Source organism: Rhamphochromis sp. 'chilingali' (genome assembly GCF_963969265.1).
Source record: "Rhamphochromis sp. 'chilingali' genome assembly, chromosome: 14".
NCBI classification, from domain to species: Eukaryota; Metazoa; Chordata; class Actinopteri; order Cichliformes; family Cichlidae; genus Rhamphochromis; species Rhamphochromis sp. 'chilingali'.
In genome coordinates, this window is record NC_137941.1 from 27,600,038 (window position 1) to 27,626,828 (window position 26,791).

Genomic DNA, 26,791 nt, shown 5'->3' on the forward strand with positions numbered 1-26,791 from the left:
AGAGGTGGACCCATATGGAAAAGATATATATAAATCCTATAAAGTTTGTATCCGTCTTGTGTGAAACTTGTATGAAAAGCATATAAGAGTGAAAACAGATATAAGATCCCTTGAAAAATTATATAATGAAACTTGTATGTTTTGGATACTTACTAAAATAATGTATGAAAGTAATGCGAAAGTGGCCACTTTCATGAGTAATCACATATAAGTTTTTACTATTTCTTTTCCGTATGGGGAACAAAGCCTCCCACCAATGCACATTTAAACCTTTGACACAGCACAGAATAACAAAATCCCCTGACCTCTTAAAGGCTATGAAAAGCAGAATTGCGATAGTTCAAAACAAACAGTAGAAAGGAGCCTTTAACCTTCATGCCACAGCATTTCCAACGTGACTCTGGTCTCTGCACAGATATAAAAAAAACACAAACTAGCTGGCAACATTTGGCAAACTTCAGCTTTCAAAACGGTTACATAATACTGCTGACTAAATGACCTGTAATCAAGCCAGTTTATATGAAATCATGTTTGCTACTGTCTTTGCAAGACTGTTACATTTAGTTAACTGCGTGCTTCCATCCATCCACCCCATCTTCCTGGTATTGTATCCAATTCAGAGAATGCACTTCAAGTTTCAGCAGAATAACTAAACAGCAAAAAAGAATATCCACACTATATTCACACTGACATGACTACCGATCTCCAAGCTCTATAAACTAATATATAGTTTAGCCAACACCCTTAACGACTTCTACTGCCGTTTTGACGAGCCATCAGGCAGCCTTCACACCTCCAACGGCCCCAACAATAGAGGCACTTTGGACACTAATTCCCCCACCTCTCCCCCCTCCATAGAGCCATCACCACCTTCAAACTGTTCACCTACAACACCCCCCTCCTCACCCCACACAAAAGAGGATTTCACACCACCTCCTCCCACCACAATTCTTCATATTCATGAAGCAGATGTGAGGAAGCAGTTTAAGAACCTGAATGCTCGGAAAGCTCCCGGCCCAGACGGCGTGTCTCCTGCCACCCTCAGACACTGTGCAAACGAGCTGGCCCCAGTGTTTTCTGGCATTTTCAACTCCTCACTGCAGGCATGTCATGTGCCTGCCTGCTTCAAGTCCTCCACCATAATCCCTGTCCCCAAGAAACCTAGGATCACTGGACTAAATGACTACAGACCCGTGGCTCTGACATCTGTGGTCATGAAGTCTTTTGAGCGCCTAGTTCTCTCCCATCTCAGGACCCTCACGGCCCCCCTCCTGGACCCCCTGCAGTTTGCATATAGAGCCAACAGGTCTGTAGACGACGCCATCAACATGGCCCTACACTTCATCCTGCAGCATCTGGACTCCCCAGGAACCTACGCCAGGATCCTGTTTGTGGACTTCAGCTCTGCCTTCAACACCATCCTTCCAGACCATCTCCGAGACAAGCTTTCCCAGATGAATGTGCCTGATCCCATCTGCCGGTGGATCACTGACTTACTGACGGACAGGAAGCAGCATGTGAGGCTGGGAAAGAATGTCTCGGACTCCCGGACCATCAGCACCGGCTCCCCTCAGGGCTGTGTTCTTTCTCCTCTGCTCTTCTCCCTGTACACCAACTGCTGCACCTCCACCCACCAGTCTGTCAAGCTAATCAAGTTTGCAGATGACACCACCGTTATTGGGCTCATCTCTGACGGGGATGAGTCTGCCTACAGGAGGGAGGTTGAACGTCTGGTGTCCTGGTGCAGCCACAACAACCTGGTGCTGAATGCCCAGAAGACAGTGGAGATTATTGTGGACTTCAGGAAGCACACAGCCCCACTCCCCCCCATCATCCTGACTGACACCCCCATCACCTCTGTGGACTCATTCCGCTTCCTGGGTACCACCATCACCCAGGACCTGAAGTGGGAGCCCACCATCACCTCCGTCATCAAGAAAGCCCAGCAGAGGATGTACTTCCTGAGGCAGCTGAAGAAATTCAACCTGCCAACACGGACGATGATGCAGTTCTACACTGCAATCATCGAGTCCATCCTCACCTCCTCCATCACCGTGTGGTACGCTGGAGCCACTATCAGGGACAAACAGAGACTGCAGCGTGTTGTGCGCTCTGCTGAGAAGGTGATTGGCTGCAGACTCCCATCTTTGCAGGACCTGTACACCTCCAGGACATTGCGGCGTGCAGCTCGGATCTCAGCTGACCCTTCTCACCCTGGACACAGTCTGTTTGACCTGCTCCCCTCAGGCAGGAGGCTCCGGTCCATTCGCACCAAAACCTCTCGCCATAAGAACAGTTTCTTCCCCTCTGCTGTTGGACACATGAACAATAACCATATGACTGTTCCCACCACTAACACATGACCCTACGCTGTGTCACTGCATCATTCCATGTTTGGCACTGATCACCACCTGCACTCATGTATATATCTTTCTACGTAGCACTCTTAATTCTTATTCTCATGTATATATCTCATGTATATCTCATGCACATATCTTTCTACGTAGCACTTTTAATTCTTATCCCTACTTTTATTTTTTCATGTCTATTTAAGTGCTATTTATGACACTATGTTTGCACTGAAGCACCGCAGCAATTTCCTAATGTTGTAAACCTGCTCAACATTTGGCAATAAACCCCTTTCTGATTCTGATTCTGATTCTAATATCAAACTGTCAATCACAGTATCTACTCCAGCAGTGGCTCTGGACTAGGAGTGAATAATCTAAAGCAGGTTGCTGAGGCGCATTTTACAGGCTAACTGTCAACCAGTCAAGCATTGTTTGGTATGCGCACACTGTTTAAGGACAATGACATGCTGAACATTCTTGCATCTGAGCAGTTGTTAGCCTCTACCGCCCCTCAGTACCTGCAGCGCATTTAAGGCACCGTTTCTGATGCTGACCTGTACCTTTCTGCCAGCTCAAAAACAAAAGCAGTAGAAAAATCGGTAATAGGGGATGTTGTGTATCCCAGAAAAAAATCAGTCCTAGCAAATTAAAACATAAATAAATGAATACAGCTTTTTAATGGCTGTGTTACCTATAAGAGTCATGAACGCTTACCTTCCAGTAGTCCGACTGTGAATTGAAGTACCTCTGGTATGCAGATAATGCTAAATATAAGAACATAAAGCAGAGAGAGGGAAAGACTCAACAGGATGTAAACAATTTGTGACAATGTTAAAAGCTAAAGATATTTAGCTCTGTTACACTTCAACGCTTCCCAGCAGGAAAGCACAAATGACCTAATCTGAATATTTTATCATCAACATTTTTTCAAGCAGAGTAAAGAAACAAGAGTGAAGTCAAATTTTTACTGGGAAAAAAAAGATGTCTTAGTGGATCCTAAGAAGCAGATTTGACAGGAACAGGGAGCCATTTACACTCTGGTCTCTCACCTTTTGAATAGTCCTCCAGCAGAAGGTTGAAGTGTCCAAGCTGGCAGAAAATGTCAGGGTCCACTTTCCCCTCTGCTTTCAGGATGAGGGCATCATAGCAGCTAACAGCCTAAATAAAAAGGTGATAGCAATGAAGAGTTTAAAAGGGTGCGACTGATAACAGTAAGGTAGATGTTCAGTTTGTCCTGTGCATATTACAGAGACGTTATGAGGCTATAAAGGACCGATATGACCAATGCTTAGGTCACCGGATGAGCTTTATTAGAGGTAACGTTCTGACACAGTTGACTCACATACTATCAAAGGGATATCCTTTTCAAACCTTCTAGACCTGCTTTGCATAGTACCAGCTCTGTGCCCAAATATGGACCTGGAAAGTCAGTATTTAAACAATGGCTATACAAATTATGTGCTTTAGCCCGCGCTGCAGTCACTAAGGACAAATGATTGATGAGTATGACTGTGTGCGTACATGAGAGGGTAAAATAAAGGCGGAAAAACAATTGTATCATTTGGAACCGCTGAAATAAATTAAATGTAACTCAACTGACAAAAATAAATGGTAAGTGAACTGAACAGAGTGTACTGTGAATTTGGGCATACAGAATACAGTCTTGTTGAGCTGGTAACAGTCACAGAAAATAAATTGTAACTTGACTGGTGCTTATATAGCGCGTTTCTACTCTGCCTGATTACTCAAAGTGCTTTACAGAACTTGCTTTATACCAGCTACAACTCAACAATAGGGCTGCCACAAACAATTATTTTGATAGTCGACTAGTCACCAATTATTTTTGCGATTAGTCGACTAATCAGATCATGCATCCATTGGACGTACAGCGTACAGCTTATTGCACCAGCATGCATCTGCTCTTATATAACTATCATTAGCTTACAGCTTTAAGTGTTTAAGGTATGTGCTAACTAAAAATAAAGACAAGATGATAGTTTATTAAATTTTAATGAAATTTGCAGATTGTTTCATTGGAGTTTAATAAACTCAGCCGTCTGTCCCTTGCTATCTAAAATATAACAGGACACCGCAGTATATTCTCCAGCATCTCACACTTCTGATAATCAGTTGTCTGCTAGACGTTTATTCACCTGTGTAAAAACTATAACTTTAATCTCAGCCAACCGATTTACTCAGGAACAAATAAAATACTGAAAAAAGCCAAACAATAACATTTTTAAGTTATCTAAGTGACTTATATATATGTTTAACCTGAGTAACGAAAGACGGCTGTGGGTTCGTAAACGATTTGTTGGGAGTCCGGTGTTCTCGCCGGCTCTAGTGAGCCTTGAATCCCGGCTACCTATCAAGCTGGTGGATAACAGACGTCTCCGAAAACGTTGGAGCACTTTTGAAAATATGTGGCGTCTTGATAAACTGAAGTTTACACAGCTACATTCTCGCCTAAAAAATATGTTAAACGTTTATTTTGTGACCCAGAAAGAATAATAAGAGTAAAATTCAAACTAACTAGCTGCCGCCATTGTTGGGATAGGTTAGGCCACGAAGTATACACCCGACCCATCCTTCAAATCTGGGGAAATGAAGGGCGCATTTGTCGGCCGCATTTGTTGGAGTCTTCGAATTTGGACAGTCTTCGTTGTGTCGTTGTAACGTAATCAGCCTACAAATGCGGGCACAGGAGGATGCGGTTTCTGAATTTGGACACAGCTACGATACCGGACACTGCTTCTTCTTCTTCAAGGTTTAATAGCAGCTGGCATCCTTGTACATGCAGTGCTGCCATCTTCTGTTTCAGGCCATTGTTACACTCTTAAATCCTACTACTTATTCCTGCGTCTTTTGGGATCTTACAAAGTTTCAAATGACGCGTCAACTATTAAATTAGTTGTCGATGATTTTAATAGTCGATGTAATCGTGACTAGTCGACTAATCATGGCAGCCCTACTCAGCAAAGAACTAACTTTATCACTGTCAGGTTATTGTCATGTGATGTGACTCAGATCAATATTTGAAACACAGCAAAACTATCAGTAGTATTTATCTATTTACAGTTTAAGGCTTTGTCACGGATGCTCCTTTTAGAACCTGTTCTAAAACACTGGTACTATCATATTGATGGAGCTGAAGCTGAAAGCATTGATCTCAGTGGCTACTGGAGAAGTCACTGCAAGAAATATAGGCAGAGCAAACTACAGGTATCTTACCACCTTAGTTTTCTTACAATAGTAGATGACCCAATGTCTGCAAGCAGAGCTACCCAATAACTAGCTCTTAAAACGCTCAAATTGAGTCTAGAGGTCTAATGGGAACCAAGGCAGAACTGGCTACACACCAGCACTATGTTGGTGGAAAAGAGGTAGTAGTGGATAATGTTAGTGCAAGAACTGGAAATCAGCCTGGTAGCAACAGCCAACACAGAATGGTTCCTTATTTTTGGTTTTGGTTCTTGTTTTGCAGAACTCGTGAGCAGCACTCCATCCTTCTGAATCCCATGCATGTCGGTCTAGCATAGACACTTTTTTCCCCTGACAGGTGTACTTTGCAAAACAATGATATCCATCTCACTGTACGGCTATGTTGCGTGCACAATGTTGCTGCACTGTTTTTAGACAGATATAATTAACTAGCTGCACTGATTCTGAAACCTGCATAGTGTTTATCTGTGATCAGTTCTACTGCTCTGCAAAAAAGGCAACCTTCCATATATGTATGCTGCTTGTTTACAGCAGAGGTATATTTTTCAGAGATTCTGGCAAAGTACTTTTTCAGATAATTGACTCAGTATCTCTTCGTTATTACAAGACCTTATGAAAAAAAATTGAAAACATTATTCTTGTGCACCATGCACCTTATCTAGCGGTCTAGAAGAAAAACATTCCCGCATGATTCGTCACTGCACATACAACTACGCTAACATAAAAAGGGCTGTGATGTATCATTAACTGGTTAAAAATCCATGCACATTGAAACTATTGTTGTTCTGCTCACGAATTCTGCTTTTGGTGCAGCAGTGAAGTCTGTAGAGACGGTGTCAATCAGCAAGGACCACTTTTGAAACCATTTAAGCAAATTATATACTCTACGACGACAAATCTACTTGTTTTTAATATTCACCATTCAATGAACAGAGCATCGTGCAAAGAATTAGTCACACCACATTTTAAAATGGTAGGATGCGGAAAGAATATAAGAAGAATTAGGTAAAGCGCACTCATTTTGGAAGACACAACTGTATTTAATGGGATACAATCTAAAACACCATCGCCAAGAAAGACTCAACAACCAGACGTTGTAAGTTTAACGTTATGATGTTGAACGGTCAGGTTGTCCAGCTATCCAGCAGAGTATGAAGGACAGCAACACCACAAATGTGCAAAGAATGAGTGTAATGGCTCGGCCCTAATCTGAAAGTAGACCCTGACAAAACAACGTCCCAAGAAACCGCTTCAACAAGAAACCCAGAAGCCACATGTTGAAGACACATCCAGCACAGGCAGCTCACCTGTAGTAACATTGACTGAATGAGCAGGGTTGATGTGTTTGCAACACACACCGTGAAATCAACTGTAAACCCTTCTTTGCACTTTAATCGTGCACCTTTGTTCTAAAACACTGAACGCCACCGTCGTTGTATCTTTTAAGCGAATGGTGGTTAGCCTAGCCACCGCTGATAGTTAGCCAGTCACCTAGCAAACCTTTGCTAGGTATTTTCTCCCTATCCCCGCCATCTTGCGCCAAGTTGAGCAGCCATTATTTTTGCAAGCTTAAATTAATACCTAACATTGTGTTTTTCATTCTTAGTGTTCTCCAGGTTATGCCGTAATAGCTAAAAGTGAGAGCAGGAAGGGGGTAGGGGCGGGTAACCACTGGACAGTTAGCTGCTACATGCTAACAGAGTGAGCTGACGCACAAACCAAACTCTACCTGCCGTTACTGAGGAGGGGACGGACGACATAGTGCGACACTGATATTTCTGTTAACGCCTCTCGGTAAAAGTCAAAAAAGTCGGCGTTTACCGTATTATTAGGCTCGCTGTAATGCTTTTAGATACGAAACACCAAGTTGGCTTGGTAGCAAAGTATTAAATTTGTTAGTCCTACAGTTTACAACGTGTGCATGACTATCTAGCAATACTTAACTAGTAATAACCACTGTAATACGTTTTTTCACCGATACACGTGCCTTCCACTTATTGTGAGTTTTGTTAAAAGCAATATTTTTGCTACGCCAAGTATGTTTTCAACACTCCATAAAACGCTATGTACATGGTACCTACTCTCAACTACCGATGACACCACCGATTTGAGCAGGGTGGAGATTCCCATCTCCCTGCAATCGTACTGTAGCCCTGTCGGCTAGTTTGGGCATGTTTAATACTAAACATAGTAATAAACATAGCAGAAATACACTCGAGTTGGCTCGCTGTGTACCTGGCACTGTACGTGTTGTCTTGCGAATGCAATGATGTAAAACTGAGGGCTGGTTTGTACATTCAGCCCGCAGGTTCAGCTTCAAAGTTGGGGAAATTATGGTTTGTGTATGTCGCTGCTAGCCTTATACCAAGAGTGGCGTTGGGAGGTCTGTACCACGTATTTCATATGGGATATGCACTCGTCTGTGGAGATAACGGAGAGCGGCAACTGTGATCCTATTCTGTGGCATACCTTTAACAGCAAGGCCTTCGTTCTGGCGCCATCTTCTTGAAGCCTATGAAATCCAAACAGTGAACTGCAAGTAGAGGACAGACAACACAGGCGGTTCCGTATTACTTGGAGGGGAGGGGGGGGCAATTGTTGTTTCCAACTGCGCGAAGAAAATTTATTAATTGCAAAAAAACTAAGCGAATTAAACTATTCACACAATAGAGCGTCTAACCTGTCAATTCCGACCAAGCTCTCTTTCTCTTGCGCTGTTAGCTTCGGAAAGTCCTCTTCGATTTCAGTCGCTTTTCCCGACGCCATTTTCTCCTCGTCATTACCAGCAACGCCGAGACTCCGGGCAGCAGCAGAGGCAGCGGCGGTGAGCGACACTCCGCACGATTTCATGGAAAAGAACTGGGAAAATCAACGGCACCGAGCAACTCCGCCAAAATGCAGTCACAACGAAAGTGTTGCACACCTATCCAGGATTAAAACGGGGCGTAGTGTAATTCTTGCCAAATCCTCAAGGAAATGATCCCTTCAAGTTATCTTCCACACTCCTCATTGTACATCAAACTCAACGTGTATTCCAGTGCCAATTTATGCATGAAGTTGATGTAATGTTGGGTTGTAGGACTGAGTGTTATTTTATAATATCGCAAACTTCCCCAACCATCGGCTCAAAGTTGTTGTAATTGTGTCACACAGGCAAACGCATGCCGCCACCTTCGACACGCCCTCTGCTCATTGTGCCCAATCAGCACGCGGCATCCGCGGTCACGTGGTGGTCTCCTGTTGACGTGTTGCGAACACGCGAACGAACACGCGCACGCACACATCAAATCTGTTTCCAAGTCCCGCCTCACGTCCTGCGATTGGTTCTTCAGGCTATATTATGATTACGTAACTGTTTTTGTAGGTAACGTATTGGTTAAAATAACTGTCATATGTGCCAAGGGTATTTGTTGCAACGTCGCACATGTACTTTTTGACTGATAGATAGATAGATAGATAGATAGATAGATAGATAGATAGATAGATAGATAGATAGATAGCTCAAGAAACTGGGAACTCATTTTCCTCCAAATAACACAAATAAACATGAATTTAAAAAAATGAACGACTGAAGAAACTGTGAAATGAACCATAGAAAGTAAACTAAAGTGAAACAGTCCAGAAAACTATAACTATTCCCTTTTTGAAGTTTTGTGCCGTGTTATTTATCTGTTTTTTAAGCTTCAGGAGGACGTCAGTTAGCGAATGAACACAATGCCTTGGTGTTCCAAAAAAGATATAAACAAATCCCATAAAAAATAAAAAGCTATATAAAACTTAGTAATAACATTTTAATATATTTACTATCGATTCTTTCTTTTGTTTGTCTGTTTTGTCTTTTTCTACCACTAGGCACACCGGGTTATTACGAAACTCATTCATGGAGAATTCACGGCAGAATTTCTTCTGCTAACTTAATAGTGCAAAAATAACCTAAATAAATGAAACCTGTTATTGTCAGGAATTAGTCAGGAATTGTTTTCCTAATATCAGTTAGGAAAATAGGGGGCTAACCATCTCCACTTGGAATGCACTCATTTAGAGTTATTCTTAAAAAACAAAATAGTCACAACCAACACACCTTTAGCTGCCCATACCTGTGTCCTAACAACCTTCAGTGCACTGAGTGTATTGGAGGTCACGCGAAACCTGGATGGAGTTGCGAGACTGGCAAAATCTCCAAATGTTTCATAAGAAACAAAAACATGTATTATTATTATTATTATTATTATTATTATTATTATTATTATTATTATTATTACTACTACTACTACTACACAACGTATAACATTGCAGTATATGTAGGCCTGCCCATGTCTCAGTTTCTTTTTCACTGTCAAATTTATGCAAATGACGCCGGACGTGAAAGCAGCTGAGGACAGACCAGTGCACTCCAAAATGGCGAATAGCAAGGGTAAGGAGGCCTGCAAAGTTATTGCATGTTATTCGGATCCAGGACGGTCTCGACACCGTGGGTGCATTTAGTAACGTTCGCGTTGCTGCTAAGAAGCCTTGAAGACGTTTTCCCGTTTCCTCTGTAGCGTTGACTGTGTCCTGGGCCGCACCATTTACAGCTAACATTAACTTTTCACCTGTTAGCTTTAGTTATGTAGTCATGCTAAGTTATTGTTAGGCCCATGAATTTTAGTAAGCTGTAATGGAGCCCGTAATGAAACTATTGGTATCTGCCTCTGTCATGATAAATCTTAAGTAAAAAAGCAGGAAACTACTAAAATTGATCGTTGAGTTATGGATAATAGCGTCCAGAATCGTATGTTGATTTTGTAGCATTAATATAACTGTGCTTGTAAGGCTTCTCGCCGCTGCATTCATTGTTATTTCATGCTAGCTGTCTTTTATTTTTTCTTGTATGTACACAAGTGGAAGATGAGATTTACGACAAGGTCGTGGATCTGACAGAATACGCTAAACGTCAGCGATGGTGGAACCGCCTTTTCGGAAAGAATTCCGGCCCCATAGCTGAAAAATACTCTGTGGCCACACAGATTGCAATAGGTGGAGTGAGTGGATGGTAAATATTCTCATTAAAATTATGCTGCCTTTAGCGTAGTAAATATGAATGGCTGAGAAACACCCCAACGCAAAATGAGAAAATCTCAAGATTTAGATGGTTATAAATTGCTCTGTGTCTCATCTTGTTTACAGTATATCTTCTGTTGGCTAATTGGACACGGATGTCTTTATTTCTGTACTGCGCAAAAATCTCTAGCCACCCCACATTCCCCTTTCCTAGGAAAATATGAAATGTGTGCAGACAGTATTTGAAACATGCAAACATATATACAGTATATAAGAAAAACAGAGTTTATACAATACTCATGACCTTTTAAGTGATCATGGTCATGAGTATTCTTCAACAGCCCGAAGTCTCCTCAGAAAGCTTTCGTCTAATTCCTTTAAGCACTCTTCAAAGATAGTTCTTCAAAGTTCTCCTTTGAATGCTGTTTGTTCCATTCTTTGTCATGATGATCTCACACTGCTTCAGTAATGTTGAGGTCCAGGCTTTGCACAATCAGTGGCTGACAGCGTTCCACTGTGTTTTTTGTTGTTGTTGTTTTGTTTTGTTTGGGGTTTTTTTTTTTTGGGGGGGGGGTTATCCAGGTATGCCTTTAGCAGCGTGTATGGCAGCAGTTTCATTCTTTAGTTTCAGTTTCCAAATCAGACACTTTAGAGATGACATTGGGTGGTGGATCAAAGATCATTTTCTGTGTTCATGAATTTATTACTTTTGACAAGTTATTTACAACCCAGTTCTTGTGTCATTTGGCATACCTCAGAACTTGGAAAGGAACGTCCAAAGAAAAACATTAAAAGAGCATCAGAAGGGCTGGAGAGCTACTGCTCAAGGCCGCTTTAAAAAATGACCAGGAGGCCTGGCTCTTTGGAAGTAAAATATAAGGAAATGAGGAGTAGCTCAAAATGTTTTGTACAGTATTGTATTACATATAGTGCATGCTCATCGTGCTGTTCACGTGTTACTGTAGCAGAGAGACAAAATTGTATTTTGCCATCACTTAAGAAAACAAATTTCACACTCCCAACTTTATAACTCTGCAGTTAAGGTATCTTGCAAACAGTGTCTTAGTTACACTTTATCAGTGGAACCTTTCACATCATGCAAACCTTATGACAGTGAATGGCCACCTTACAATGGTCATTGTTAGGCTAACTTGTGTCATTATTATTGTTAGATCAGCTACTAGGCTCTCTTTTCAATTTGCCTTAGGTGTGCAGGTTACCTCTTCCAGAAGGTTGGAAAAGTTGCTGCTACCGCAGTGGGGGGAGGTCTTCTGCTTTTACAGGTATTATTGCATCGCCCTGCATAAATATGTGCAGGTTAAGCTTTTCAACACATTGACATTGTTTTCATGAATCTGTCTTTCTTCAGGTAGCTAACAACAGTGGCTATATCCAAGTGGACTGGAAGCGAGTAGAGAAGGATGTCAACAAAGCTAAGAAGCAGTTAAAGAAGGGAACAGATCAGGCAGTCCCTGAGCTCAACACATTTGTTGAGAAGGTAATTTTGTTGTGAGTTGTCTGGTTGACTGTGAGATCATTTTCACCCTCCCATTACAACGAAAAAGTGACTTGTGTCATATGAAATATGGTTTGTGTCTTTCAGTCCAGAGAGTTTGTGAAGAAAAACATTGTCGTCACAAGTGGCTTCATCGGAGGATTCCTGCTCGGCCTGGCATCTTAGGACCTACCGAATGAGAAGAGTTATTGGGGTTTTTTTGTGTTATGTTTCTGATGTTATAAAAAGCTATAGGGGATAATTATAAGTCTTTGCTGAAAAGTTCTCAAGTGTTTTAACAGCAAGTGACCAACAGATACCAGTTTAGCTTGGAGCTCTGTGTTTTTACTTAAGCTGCATTGCAAACCCCTCTGTTTATAACACCATACTTGTTGATATAGACATGGGACTTATTTATTAGCCCAGAATGGCCATCTTGAAACACTCCAGTTTTAACGCCAAATAATAATACATATCATGTAAATTAAATCAAAAAAGGAAACCCAGCAGAATGTTTCTGTTATTATGTATTTATTAAAAAAACGGGACAGTGTTCCAGAAGGAAAGATTTCCCATTGTGGTTGTGCACAGTTGGGGCAAATAGATTTCAGTTCACCTACACCTGGCAGGGGATGCATGTCTTTAGGGTATTCCATCAGTGCCACTGTTAATTTTTATATTTTGGTTTAACACATTATAATCAATCATCTTCAAAGTAAAAACTGGGTTACACCAGTCTTTGCGGTCTCTGTTTTTTATGGTCTATTATGTTTAGCATCGCTTTGGGTACTGAAGGCTGTGGTCTGACTATTATGTAAGTAAATAAAAATAAAGAAATATGTTTAATTGTGTCTAATTCAATTTACAGTGCAGTTTATTTAACTGTACAGATGAAGAAACCTAGTCTCGGATGCCTTTGAAGTCTGTTAGTATACATTCATCCATGCTTTGGTTTACTTTCACTTGGATTTTGTAAAATGTTTTAGTTTGCACTTATAATTAGAAACAAAAATGAGCTGCTACTCTGGCCATTTATTTTTGTATGCCCTACAAGCATAATAGTTTACAGTTTACAAGGAAACAGGATGTGTTATAATGTATTCTTGAGTCCAAGTTAAATTTTTGCAGGATGTGTGTGGCATACATTAAATTATAATTTCTTAGGTAGACACAGAGGGCTTTTAGATGGCGTAAAAGTTCAAGCAAGAATTATTTCCAAATCATCAGAATGTACAGTAAACTCTAAACAGCAAGGTATTATTTACAGGGATAATTACTTAATTACCTTAGTAGTGGTGGTTATATTATGCCAACTCTGATACTATTTGTAAACTTTAATATATAAATAGTACATAAGTACACAGTTTACGCTCTGTTGCACTTTTTAACTTGTAGGAAAAATAATGTGTTTATAAATTCTTTTTTATTTAATTGGCTATGTTAGCATCAAAATATACGATGAACAGCAATAATTTGAATATTGTTATGAAAATAAAAATATTTCATTGGTTCTTTTTGTTGCTAAGAGACGTGTCCCCAAAAGACGTTTCCATGGTAACAGACCAATAACAGACCGTTGGAACTTCAGGGCCGCTGAGTTTTATGGAGAAAGTAATCCAACAGTTATAAGTATTACCACCATGGCTTTACCGTTTCTGCCAGGGAACTCTCCCAATGAAAGAGTAAGTTTACGACACTTCGTATGTTTCTCGCAAATTACCGAGTTTCGTTAGCAGGCGACTTCCTTAGCTAGAAACTAACCCCAGGTCGCCTGTTAGCTAGAGAGCGCTTAAGCTCAGATAAAAGTGGTTGTACGAGTGGGTGAGTGATGTATGCTGTTTAGAAAGCGCTTTGAGTACTCAGGCATATAAGAACCAGTCTATTTAACATGTTTTTAATAGAAAGTGCTCAGATATACTTTCTCCTTTCTGTACCACAGCTGGGGAAGGAGAGATTCCACAAATCCCAACATTTTAACTATTCCAGTGGAGTCCCTATGCTGGTTGGGTCTGAGAAGCCAGGCATTGGAGGAGAACATTTAGTTGGTCAGGAGATTAAACCAAAGTACTCCGTCTATCCCATAGGAAGTGGTACCGGTTTACCACCATGGGTAACCTTTGACAAACAGGTGAATAATAGAAACTGATTTTAATTCTCCACTCAGACAGACATGGTATAGCTTTATGTTATTTTTTTTTTCATGTCTGTTATTAAGGTTTAAAGCTTCCAATATCTTGTGTTACTCATTCAAGTAAAAAAAAAATTAAAGCCTGGTATTTTTTAAAGCCTGTAATCATTTCGCATTTGTCATTTGAGTAATTTTAGCCACAAAATATCATTTTGTTCTTCTAGGTTCTGTGTTTTGATGCATACTTCCAGGAGACTGTACCTGAGGCTCAGTCTGAGACGTACAGAATCAGAAAGTGTAAGATCTACTTCTTCCTGGAAGACGATACCATACAGGTTGTGGAGCCGGAGTACAAGAACAGTGGCATTCCCCAAGGTGTCTGTGATATAACAGGAAATATCTTGAGAATATTGCTTAAATTCAATTACAGCCTCAATAAATAAATAAACAATGAGACACTATGCAAAATATAAATGGAAACAGAATAAAATGAGTTGCAAATCTGATAAACTCACATTTTACTCATGATAAAAACTTGTAACATTTTTAAGAAAAAAATAAGGTCACTTTTGAATTTGATGGGAGGAAGATGAAGAAGAAGAAATTCAAATATTGCATTTTAATTCGTCTGACTACAGATGCAGTCTACTTTGCCTCTCTAAATTTTAAATGAGTGTTTGCTCAGAGAAGATGGTGGCGTTGTTCACATACAGCTTCTTCTCTGCATGATTGAGCTTTAACCGTTTCTGCCAACCATTTGTGGAAAGTGAACAGTGATTTCTGGAAGTGTTCCTGAGCTGATGCAGTGATTTCCATGATAAAACCATGCCTGTATTAGATGCCTTCGGGGTGGCGATGATCATGGGCATCCAGCATTGATTTTCAGCTTTGTCTCTTGCAAAAAGACATTTCTCCAGACAAATATGGGTTTATGAGTTTGTCAGTGATTGCATTCTGTTTTAATTTACATTCTATACAGCATCACAACTCTTTTGGGATTGGGTTTGGATTTTTGTTAATCTTCTGCTTTTTCCCAAGTGGCCCAAAAATCTGCAATATGATGAGAGTTTCCAGACTCATTTGTTACTGTGTTGGTGATCCCTGTCATAGGAACACTCATTCGTCGCCACCGTATTCCACTGCCTCCTCCAAATGAAGGCCAGTTCTACAACCTGTTCCATTTCAACATCAACCAACAGATGAAGCTGCACTCTCGCACATTCACTGTGACTGACTGTGACTCTTTCACAAGGAACTTTCTGACAAAACTTGGGGTGCACGTAAATAACCCTACAACTGTACCTGAGGACCCCTACAGCAGCCTACGGGAACAGGTGGGCATCCGAAATACATTTTTTGTTGTTTGTATTTTATTTTAACTCTTTTTTTTTTTTTAACTCTGTCGAAATATATTTTAATCCTCCTTTATTTATTTTTTTTAAAGAAAGTTATAGCGAATAATCTATTTGTTTCACGCTTTCAGCTCAAAAAGAGTATGCAGCCACTTCGGCCATATGAGAGACATGATACGCTGAAGCAGTTCTTGGACCATGACCGCAAAGTCCTGCGCTTCTACTGCTTCTGGGATGACTCACAGAGCATTTATGTTGACTTGCGGGAGCTCATACTGCACTACTTCCTGGTTGATGACACCATAGAGATCCGGGAGGTGATCCCCCCAAATTCTGGCAGAGACAAAGTGAACAAATTTCTTCGTCGCTGCAGACTACCTAAGGTAGGTAAAGCAGCGTGATAAGAGCGCGATAACAGCTGTCGAGAAATGAGAGAGTAAAGAAAAAAAGCACAGGCAGGGTTATACAAAAGGATAAATAAGGGCTTTTTTGAGCTTGAAGTATTGCTATTTCTTTGTTTTTGTTAACTTTTAAAGATGGTTACTCCTAACCTAAAGGCTTGCAGTGTCCCTCTTTCTGGTTGTGTTGCTTCTTTTCGTCTTCCTGCTTTCATGGAGACCTCATTCACTCTGACAGGACTGCTTTAGCACCCAGTTTCCCTCAAGCATGTAGGCTTTCTCCTCCAGTTACTGACTGACCAAGCTTAATTCATCCTGAAGGACATCCAGGCATCAATCATGTCAATGTATAACTATGTGTTTTCAGTCCAGTAACGTTGTTTGCTCCGATGCCTTTTTATTAAATGTCAGCCTTAAAGGTTGAGCAGACTTTGCCATCCAGTGGGAAATCACCGTGTCCTTAACGACAGATCTCGTTTCCTTCTTCAGTCTTATTTTGTTGATCTGCTTCTCCCTCTCTCTTTCAGTCTTTTATCCGTCTTTTTATTTCTCTTACCAGTTGTGTGCATGCAGAATGGTATTTACTTATAAAGAATAATTTTTGTTTAACAGTTTCTGTATTTTTCCTGTCCGCACTTGTTTCCCTTTTGCAGCATGTTCCAGCCAAAGTCAAGCAGCCTGGAGAGATAACAGACCGCACGGTGCTCAACGTGCTCACCTCCAGTACTATGGGAAACCGCTACATACTGGACAGCCTCAAAGTATGTCCTGTCTCAGCCATGCTCACACTACAAACATGCTAACGGGATGTTATTTGAGAGGTCACTGAGAGGCTAGGCAGTTAGCGAGATTTACATGAATCTCAGAGGTTAAACCTAAAACGAGCTATTAAGACACTCGATTAGAGTTAGAGGATAAAATATGCGTCAAATTACAATCCAGTAATCCAGTCTAGGGGAAGGCAGCTTCCTTTTTCAGTTAATACAATACTGTGCAAACCTCTTGTGTCACTCCTCATTTCCTCCATATTTTGCTAGGAAATTAGGAAATAGAGGCAATTTATTGAAACATGTGTGTACATATGTGGAAATACAATATATAAGGCAAAAACAGAGGATGTACAAGACCTTGAAAGTCAAAGTATGACCACCTTTATACTTCACAGTCTGAACTCTCTTAGGTGGGTTTTCTTCTAATTTCTTTGACTATCCTTTAGGAATAGCTCTCAAAGACTTTCAAAGTTCTTCTTTGGATGTTGGCTGCTTTTTGTTCTGTTCTCTGTGAAGATGATGCCACACTGCTAAAATGATTCTGCTGAGGCCAGTCCATGACTGATAATGTTCCATTGTGTGTTTCTCTATTCAGATATGCTTTTACTGCGTTGGCAGTGTCATGCTGAAAAAGAAGCTGTTGCTAATCAAACACAGATTATGTTTGACCACACTTTTCTGTATTAAATAATAATTCCATCAATTTTCAGTTTTGCCTGTATGCAACCATCAGTCTTATCAGAAATAAAGGTTTCCTGAGTTTGACCCAAAATAAGGTTTTAAAATGCTTCCACAGAGCGTTAATCTTATTCCACCATTTTTGCTGACATAATTTCTGCTGTGGATTTTAATACAGGATTCTTCGATCACCATGTCCCACTCCCTGTATCCACTCAGCACCAGGCTCTTAATAGATATAACCATCCAATTCATGTGTGTTTAAGTAATTCAATTCAACAAGTAAGATTCTATATAAGTTTTTGTTTTGTTTACTCATGTCATTATCTCTATTCTCACCTGCAGACCGGAGCTGTCCACGAGGAATTCTACAAGGACTGTGATTTAATCATAGGTGGGGAAGTGAATGTGTGGGGCAGGAGAGTAATCCTCGCTGACTGTGATGACTTCACCAAACACTACTACCGCGCCAAATATGGCATCGGTACGGTAAACACTACTGCAGTGCTGTTGATTTCTTTATTTCAGTATTACTAAAAATGTTTGCATTGTTTCTTTGGACAGGATTGTCAACTGAAAAAAAAAAATTGCATTATGTATACACCTATGGAATAACTGATGTAAGAAAATGCTTACAGTGACATATTTTTTCCTGGGGATTTTCACTTGTGTCTTGCATTGCATTAATATAAACACTTGGGGGCAGTAAGAGCAAGCATCTGCCAAAGCCGTCTTTCTTGTGGAGGTGATTCCTGAATCCAATGGTACAGGATAGATTTGCTTTCTGTCTATAGAGAGCGCTTATTGCTTGACGCTTATTAGAAAAACAGAAAGTGTTCAACACCACTGATGAACTGACAAAAGACACCTGGGCCTCCAGTTAAAGTTAAAGGCACTTACTCCCCAGCAGGGAAAAACCTTATAGTGTATCCTTGCTCACTGCCACCCTGGGCAGGTTTTGGGGGCTTGCTGCATTAGTCACAGTAGGAAACAAGACAGAGGCCCCGCTGACAGGTCACTGTGATGGAAGTGTCCCTTCTTGCTCTGAGTAGTCAGGGGTCAGCTCAGGGATAGATGACCTGTTTCGTTGTGATCATTTAAGCTCTCCTCCTGGGTTTATTTTCTTCTTTTAAATGTTTTGTCTCTTCTTTCTTCTGCTTCCTCTTAGAGGACTTCACCCCGTTGCAGTACAAAGCTCCGCCAGCCCCTAAGCCCCCGAGACCTGTGCCCCCCTACAACGGCTTTGGCTCAGAGGAGGACTCGCTTAGCTTCTGCCAGCACCTCCTGCCCAAGCCACCACGGAAAGACTTCCAGAAATTTATGGCGAAAGACAGGTTCGATGAGTTTAAGTCACAGTCACAATCAAATTAGTGAAAGTTTTTTATCTCTACTCTATCTCTCACTATATGTGTGTTAGTGCTAGCCCCGAACTCTACTGTGAGCCTGTCTCCACAGGTATGGCTTGGACAGTAAAGTGCTGAATTTCCAAGCTAAGATGATTACAGCTGATCCAGTTGACAGAGAGCGGGTCTTCATCATCTCCTTCTACCTCTCCAATGACACCATCAGTGTGTTTGAACGCCCACAGAAGAACTCAGGTAAAAACTTTCCATCCTCATTTGCAACAGAAACACTCGTAGGACCTGAGATACAAATCGATGACCCGCATGGTTCGGATACATGTAGTTAAGTATTACAGAAGCTTTCTTTCTACACTCTGTCCCATGTTGTAGGTGTTCTTGGTGGTAAGTTTCTGGAGCGCGGTCGTGTAAAGAAGCCAGGCCAGGAGCTGTTTAAGAGTCAGCTGTCTCAGTACTTTACAGCTCAGGATCTGTATGTGGGAGCTACCCTCTGCCTTAACAGCATCAACTTCCAGCTTCTGGATGCTGATGAATACACATTCAAGTACATGGAGCAGCATGCTGAGGAGGTAAAGAGGAAAAATAAGAAATCAGCTCAAGCTGGTTTTAGTTTTTTGTCTCGGGGGCATGAAGCAGTCCGCTTTTCCTTAAGTGCTATTATTTCCTTAACTGCATTTCGTTACCCTGTACCTGTGCATGTGCAATGACAATAAAGTTGAATTCTATTCTAATTCTATTCTATTAAGCATGTTTTCTGTGTTACCCTTTAAAGTTTCCCAGAGCCAACATGGGCATCATCATTAGCAAACTAAGGTCCCTTCCGGAGGAGAAACAGTGTGAGATCAGGAAGTTTCTGACTCTCAGTGACCCCAGCAACACTGGCTTCATCCCTTTTGAGTCGATAAGGTACAGTAATGAAGCAAAAACACTTGCAGTTTAATCTCTAGCCCGCAAGTGTTGAAGTACGTGATCAATGTATTCAGTTCTCCAAGGTGAAATTACTGCCAGCACCTCCTGTTAGCAGAGTGTGGTAACTTGGACGAGACCGAGAGAAGGGTTCTAGTTCCCAACCATAAAGTGATGAAAAGGACAGTTAATCACTACATATGTGGAGTTTAAATAGTGATTTACTGGAGACTAATTTGTTCCTATCCAATTCTAGGGATGTAAATATAATAAGTGACACATGAAAGCAAAGAGAAATCCTGTGCACAGTATATTAAGGGTGTTTTCACATCTGCAGGGTTTAGTCAGTTTAAATCAAATTCTAAGTCGAACTCTCTTCGTTTTATGGAAAATGGAGAATAAAACAGTTAGTATGGGCCAGCAATAAATTGAATGTAAGTTCTCCATGTTATCCACTCAGCGAGAACATAACCTCAACCTCTTTCCTCTATTTACTTTTGTTGCTCCAGACACATCTGACCAATAAGCATACTACACGTTCTCACTTATTTTGTAGCAACACATTTTGGTTCACTTGGAGTTCCCCTTCGAGTTTTATCTGGTAACCAGAAACCAAATCTTCGTGTTTACATACTAATGAGCTGATTTGGACCAGAGTAAGTGAACTGTAGGTGTGAAAACAACCTTAAAGGATTGTGAGATGTGGGTTAATTCATTTGTCATCAGTTTTTGTGTATTATTTTCTCCCCACATAGGAGCCTGCTGCTGGGACTGGACTGCAATCTGTCTGAGCACGAGGTGCTGGTGCTGGGCCGGTGTTTCTCAGAGCGCGAGCAGACCCAGGTGGACGTGGGCTTGATGCTGGCTGTGGCCCAGGACTTCCTCAAGAAGAAGGCCTTTGAAGAATTCCCTAAAATGGCCAGAGCATTCGCGGATCACGATCGACACAAGTAAGGCAAAATACTATTGCAACATAAACACAGACACACACAGAAAAACACACAGGCAGATAGCGTCACAACAAGGCATCAATCGTGCAGCCTGTGGCCCCCATACCTCAGAGCAACGATTAGTTCCAGCAATGCCATAGCGGAGCATGGGAACCAGATGGATCCTTAAGACCTGTTTAGCCCAGTGCGCACGCGCGCGCACACACACACACACACACACACACACACACACACACACACACACACACACACACACACACACACACACACACACACACACACACAGTCTCCTGAGTCTATTATGTGTGTTTTTCATTGTCTGTCACCTTCATTTTGTTTTTGTGCATAAAATCACATATTTAATGCGCACACACTGCTCATCCACTTGATAGGACCTTTAACCCACTTTTGCTGATTTGTTTATGTGACACAAGTGTAGACACCCTTGATAGGCATCAACTTGTTCATCAGCGTCCCTGTAATAAGGAAGGCATGACAAGAACGGCGCCTCTGGACTCGCGGTCATTACTGTGGAGAATAAGTGTTCTTGCAGGACAGACATCCTCTGTTTTACACACATTGTCCAAATACGATATCACTTTAAAACGTTTTCCACTAGCACTGAATTTATGTCAGTCCTTATGGGAATTACATGTACTTTATGTTAAACTAACAACAAAGGCCAGCTCATGTTGCTGCTGATGGCACATTGTCTCTGATGTAATGTACTGGCCTCTAACCAACATGTTTTGTTTTGTTTTTTTTCTTAGAGCCTTTCTCAAATGTCTCTACAAACAGCAGGCTCACAGCCAATGCGAGTCTGAACTGTAGCTGCAGCTTTTGGCTCTACCATATGTTGGATATGTTGTGCGCTTGTTTTGTTTTTTTCTTTAGGACACAACGTCTCTCCACAAAAGCGATAAGGACCATTTGTAAAGCTTTCCACCTTCCCGTGCCCAACAGCCTGCTCGAAGGTCTTCTCAGCAAGTAAGAGCCCACAAATCAGTTTAGTGTAGAGCAGTTCAAGGTCCCCTCAAAAATGTCAGAACATTTTCAGAAGGCTTTTCAGAAAGGTTTATTTTCACCGAGGTGAAGTGCAGTCCGCAATCTGTGCCCGGGATTGTTCTTGTCATACAAAAAAAATCTCTACCGAACTGAAAACCACAAAAATTAAGAAATGGTGCCTTGTTACAATCTTTTCAAGGACATATCTTATAAATATTTAAAGGTGTGTTCTGACCAGAGTTGTTTTTTTAATTGCACTTGAAATTTTGGTTTCTATTTTCAGTTGGTTTCCAGTGTGCGTTTCATTTTTTTGTTTCAGCTTGATTTATTTAGTTTCAGTGTTTAGACTCAGTTTTGTTTTTATTTGTTATTATTTGTGTTGGGGGTATTTGACTGGGTAAGACATATAAGACATCAAGTAGACATCCCAATCACAATCTGCACTAACATCTCCTGATGGTTGAGAAAACTACATTTTAAAAATCTTAAAGACAATTTCTACGTATTTTTTGGCTGCTTTTGTCAGCCCAGAATATTGTTTGGTAGTTTCTGTTTTCTCTGAAGTCTACATTGTTTATTTTTATTCCACATTAAAAAAAATCATACTTGGCTTTACAGTTGTTGTTACAAGTTGCGAAGAAAAGTTTTGAAGTAGTGCAGATAAAGTGCAGAAGATGGGTTAAACTTGGCCCAGGTGGTGTGAATACAGTCCAATATGCATCCGTGCAAACTGAAAATATTTCACCTTTCAACAAAAAATGTATGAAAGCCACAGAGATTCTGACTCAGACTGGATTTTCCAGAAGCCACAGACAAACAGAAAGTACATGATTATTGTAGCACCTTTGGGGCAGCTGGAACTGGAAGAATAAGCAAAAATTGCAGGAGTCTGATAATTAATGTGTAATTCCATCTGTGACTTATTTTTGAAAAGGAAGCAATTCTTAAATTTTAGTTTGCAAAATGGTTCAATAAGCTCCAGCGACTGTGACCATGAAGCACAAAAAAACAGTTTCTCAAGTGGATGGCATCTTTTATTCAGGTTTGCAGATGGAGATGAGATTGACTACTATGCCTTCCTTGCTGGTATTAACTGGTTAGAGCACCCTGCTCCACCCGTGATGCCTGAAGACACCTTAAAGGTGAGAAAAAGCAGGAACTATAAAGCAAATAAAGCAAGAAGAAAGAGTCAATTCAGTGAGAGACAGTAAGTGATTTCACAGCATGTGCACAGATTTTTTAAATAGGGGTAACTGAAAATGAGTTTACGTTCTCCTCTAACCTGCAATCACTCAGTGGATGAGTGAGCCAAAGGCAGAATCAAGTGAGCGGAAAGGAACAGTCATCGGATAAGAAGACAATTTGTGTGTGTGTGTGTGTGTGTGTGTGTGTGTGTGTGTGTGTGTGTGTGTGTGTGTGTGTGTGTGTGTGTGTGTGTGTGTGTGTGTGTGTGTGTGTGTAAGGCAAATGTCTTGAGAGAGACATACATACAGAGGTGGTCAAAAAGAAGTAGCTCTTCTCTTCTTCTCTCTTTTACTTGTATCTTTCCTGTGTAATACAAATTCGGCATGCTACGCTACAGCCAAATCTAAGCAGAAACAGGTGAGCAGGAGAGATATTCACCAGACTTGCGTGAATAGAACAAGAGTGAAGGAATCTGTGTATGTGCTCACGGTGTGTGTGTGTGTGTGTGTGTGTGTGTGTGTGTGTGTGTGTGTGTGTGTGTGTGTGTGTGTGTGTGTGTGTGTGTGTGTGTATACTGACACTGTGCTTAATTTATTCTCCATTTTCCTCTGCCATGGTTTCCAGCTGCTTTTTTCCTCGCCTGCTTCTAAGCCCAAACTCATTGCTCAGTCTCTGCTCAACTACTCTGCCGTCCTAAAAAATCTCCAAGGCAAACCCTCGAAGAGACCAAAAATGGCCACTGCACCTTTTTAACATTTTTTAAGGTGTCAAGAACAACAGGAATGTCACGTTGGCAGGTCCAGACAAACTAACTTCTCCTTGCGTGCCTTTTTGGTATTTGCTGCATTCCAGCTCGCTGTTTAGCATTGCTGATTTTCTTATTGCCTCTGCTGTTATCATTCTTTTGTTCTGTTCATTTTACTTTATCTTGGAAACAATTTAAAAAAAAAGTGGAAAGTGCTAAATGGCACTTTTGTAAGCAGGATTTTCCTTTGTTTCCTAGGGTTTAATCAGTATAATGGAGGTAAAAGACAGCCCTCAGTTTTGTTAACGTTTGAAAAAGCAGTGCTATTTTAAATAGCCCTTTTGCTACACTCTGAAATGTTTCATTTGTGCAAAAGTGCATAGTCAAGTCATAGTGCAGAGTCAAGCAAATAAAAGAACAATAAAGGAGAGCGTTATCACAGAGAAGCACAAACAGTCACAGAGGAGAGAAAGAAATAGTAAAATAAAGCTGGACACCAGAATGATCAATTATTTACAACACTAAGTATTTGAATCTGCTCAAAGTGACGTGTGTGTTCCTGTTCCTGTTTCCAGTTTGAAGTCGATGTGGGGTTTGATGGTGGCCGAGCAGCCGTGAAAAACATCAACTACTCTGCCTTCCTGCAGGATGCATTCAGCTTGCCCTCAAACAGCAGTGACACCTCAGCATAGACACATACCCTTACCCCATGGACACAAACACACACACTGCTCATTCCTCAATTAAAGGACATGGTACATCACATAACCAGCCTCTTGTGTTTTCATCATGGGTCACAGTGAAGATGTGTAAAACCACAGGAGAGGTGGTATGCATGTGTGTGTGTACAGTTTGGCAGCAGTGGTTAAAGCGCAAAGCTAAAACAATTGAGTTAACTGGAAAATTGGTGCTTTAGGGGAGAGAAGTTGTGAGAACACAGATGTTTTTTTTATGTACTTGCATGTGTTAGTGTGTGTTTGCGATTTGGTTTGAACTTAACCAAGATATGGTTGAAAAACACATGCTGGCCAGAGCTCTGCTCACAAACATATTGATTAAACAGTATTACCTTTACAAGAAAAAGCTGACATTTGGCAGTCATTTTGTTAATGATACCATGTTGTGTCTGCCTTGCCAAATGATTAAACTAAAGGACAAGGACATAAAAATTTTAGGTACTAAACTTTATCATTTTAACAACTAAATAAGGTTGTAAAGATAAACATGCTACACGTTGTTCAAAGTCATCAGTGATACTCCGAAACCTAACCCTGGGAATTCAGAACATGTAGTTAATGTTTTCGTGAAATTCCTTTCCCAAATCTTGGCAATGATGGAATTTAGAAAACAGTCTGACACACATCAGAAACTATTCACATTTTTACAGGGTTATGGTAGGGTTAGGCTGATGACTAAGCCCTCAGAGGTTTAAGCTGCTTTAACCCTTTGAGGGCTAAGGTTAAGCCTAATTACAGCTCCCGCAGCCTCTGCAAGCTGCTTCGCAACCCTACCTCTACTCCAGCTCTTCCATTTCATAGTATTTATGTTGTTTCTGACTTAATCAGTGTCATGCTTGTTGTCACTGATGCCTGCCAAAGATAAATTACTGCAGACACGGTGGTTAACACATTTGCCTTGCAGCAAGAAAGTCCTGTATTTGAATCCACCAGCTGGCTGACGCCTTTCTGTGTGGAGGTTGCACATTCTCCCTGCATGGGTTCTCTCCAAATGCTCTGGCTTCACCGCCCAGTGCTCCACCCAAGTCAGATTAACTGGTGTTCAAAACTGGCCACAGGTAGGAAAGTGAGTGTGAATGGTTGTCTTTCCGTTGATTTTGTTGACAGACTGGCAACCTTAATTCATAAGAAGTGAACTGAAGTGAATGACCTCAACCATACAGCTCTTTACTTGGTATGAATCTTCTAGTCACTGGACCCTTTTCTATCTCCTCTAGAGCTATAGAAAAAAATGTACAGATGAGATCAGAATTATTAGACCCCTATGAAAAAAAATGTATTTCCCAAGTACTGTTAAAGAGAGCAATGGGTTTTTAACACAGCATTTTCCAAACATCCTGGTTTTATTTTGAATGCTTACATTATTTTGCTTTGCAGAAAGAAACATGATTATTTAACAAAAAAGCAAAACTAGCAGCTTGCAGTCATTTCTTGTAGTTTTCAATAAGTCTCCTGACCAATCGCAGCTCACTCTTCTTTGGCAGATCTCAAGCTCCTCCAGATTTGATGGTAGTGTGGCTTGGACCTTGGCCTTCCGTTCAGTTTAGGCCAGGCCACAGACTTTTTAATGGGATTCAAATCAGGGCTTTGGGGAGTCCAATCAGTAACATGTCGTTGGAAGATAAAGCGACAACCCAGGCCAAGTTTTGCTGCTGACTGCAGTTTTCTTTCAAAATCTACAAATATCCTTCTTTCTTCATTATTCCTTGCACCTTGACGAGATTCTCAGTTCCAGACATACTGAAGCACCCTCACAGCATAATACTCCCACCACCATGCTTTACTATTCTATTGGTTGTACGCCTCAATCTTCTTTCTCTAAATATAAGCAGTGTCTTTGTTGTCGCTCTAGTTTCATCTCATCTGACTAAAGGATGAACTTCCAGTAAATGTAATCTTTCTCCAGGTTGTATTTAGCATAGCTCAGTGTGGCTTGAAGGTTTCTCTTTTGTAGAAATGGAGCTTTTCTTGGTCTGCAGCCTCACAGTCCATTCCTTTGGGGTTCTAGTAATTATCGTCTTTGACACTAAAATTCCCAACTTGGCTAAGTCATTCACTCGTGTCTTGGCAGTTGTTCTGGGTACTGGACACAAAATTATCAGCCCTCCTGTTAAATCAAAAGTTTTCATAGGGGGCTGATCATTTTTCCCTAATCCGTAGATGGGTTGTAATGATCCAAAATCCAGAAATTATATCCAGGCCTTATATTTTTATGATCATGGCAAAAATTTTCAAAGTCGAAATGTAAATAGAGAAAACAAAATGGATGTTGTTGTTTTTTGTTGTCTCTCTTTGGCTTCAGTTATAAATTCCCTGAGGCTCATTCCGGCATCAGTGACTTATTGTCAGTGATAGTTGTGGGAATTCTTTTCTCATACTAAATGGATGAAAACATCGCAAAGGATATTGGCAACACATAGAAGTGAAGAGTGAGTTCTTCATAGGTCAGAATTACATGGAACTACACT

At 40.9% G+C, this 26,791-nt stretch overlaps 3 protein-coding genes across 4 annotated transcripts in view; 2 read left to right on the plus strand and 1 right to left on the minus strand.

The window, feature by feature from the left end:
* The window catches only part of kdm6a (lysine (K)-specific demethylase 6A), a 51,497-nt gene extending 42,613 nt beyond the window's left edge, over nt 1–8,884 (minus strand). Inside the window, exons 1-4 of the mRNA XM_080902378.1 lie at nt 8,254–8,884; nt 8,043–8,106; nt 3,401–3,509; nt 3,066–3,115 (exon numbers count right to left, since the gene is read on the minus strand). Coding sequence (XP_080758504.1) covers nt 3,066–3,115; nt 3,401–3,509; nt 8,043–8,106; nt 8,254–8,423 — 393 coding nt within the window. The 5' untranslated portion in view covers nt 8,424–8,884. The remainder of the gene's footprint in view (nt 1–3,065; nt 3,116–3,400; nt 3,510–8,042; nt 8,107–8,253) is intronic.
* Nucleotides 8,885–9,945: 1,061 nt separating this feature from the next.
* Nucleotides 9,946–12,954, plus strand: fundc1 (FUN14 domain containing 1). Its single transcript, XM_080902389.1, has 5 exons — nt 9,946–9,987; nt 10,455–10,605; nt 11,821–11,896; nt 11,983–12,111; nt 12,217–12,954. Exons 1-5 carry the CDS (start codon nt 9,972–9,974, stop codon nt 12,292–12,294), a joined length of 450 nt encoding a protein of 149 aa, XP_080758515.1. The 5' UTR covers nt 9,946–9,971; the 3' UTR covers nt 12,295–12,954.
* Nucleotides 12,955–13,094: 140 nt separating this feature from the next.
* efhc2 (EF-hand domain (C-terminal) containing 2) lies at nt 13,095–24,640 on the plus strand. 2 transcript variants are annotated; one of them, XM_080902380.1, is made up of 15 exons: nt 13,095–13,790; nt 14,048–14,236; nt 14,461–14,611; nt 15,347–15,570; nt 15,720–15,971; nt 16,640–16,747; nt 17,780–17,918; nt 18,603–18,768; nt 18,890–19,032; nt 19,168–19,364; nt 19,568–19,701; nt 20,457–20,651; nt 21,546–21,638; nt 22,699–22,798; nt 24,162–24,633. In XM_080902380.1, exons 1-15 carry the CDS (start codon nt 13,749–13,751, stop codon nt 24,276–24,278), a joined length of 2,250 nt encoding a protein of 749 aa, XP_080758506.1. In that variant the 5' UTR covers nt 13,095–13,748; the 3' UTR covers nt 24,279–24,633. The 2 variants fall into 2 exon arrangements, with proteins under 2 accessions (XP_080758506.1, XP_080758507.1); XM_080902381.1 differs by lacking the exon at nt 14,048–14,236 and having other exon boundaries at nt 24,162–24,640.
* Nucleotides 24,641–26,791: the final 2,151 nt, after the last annotated feature.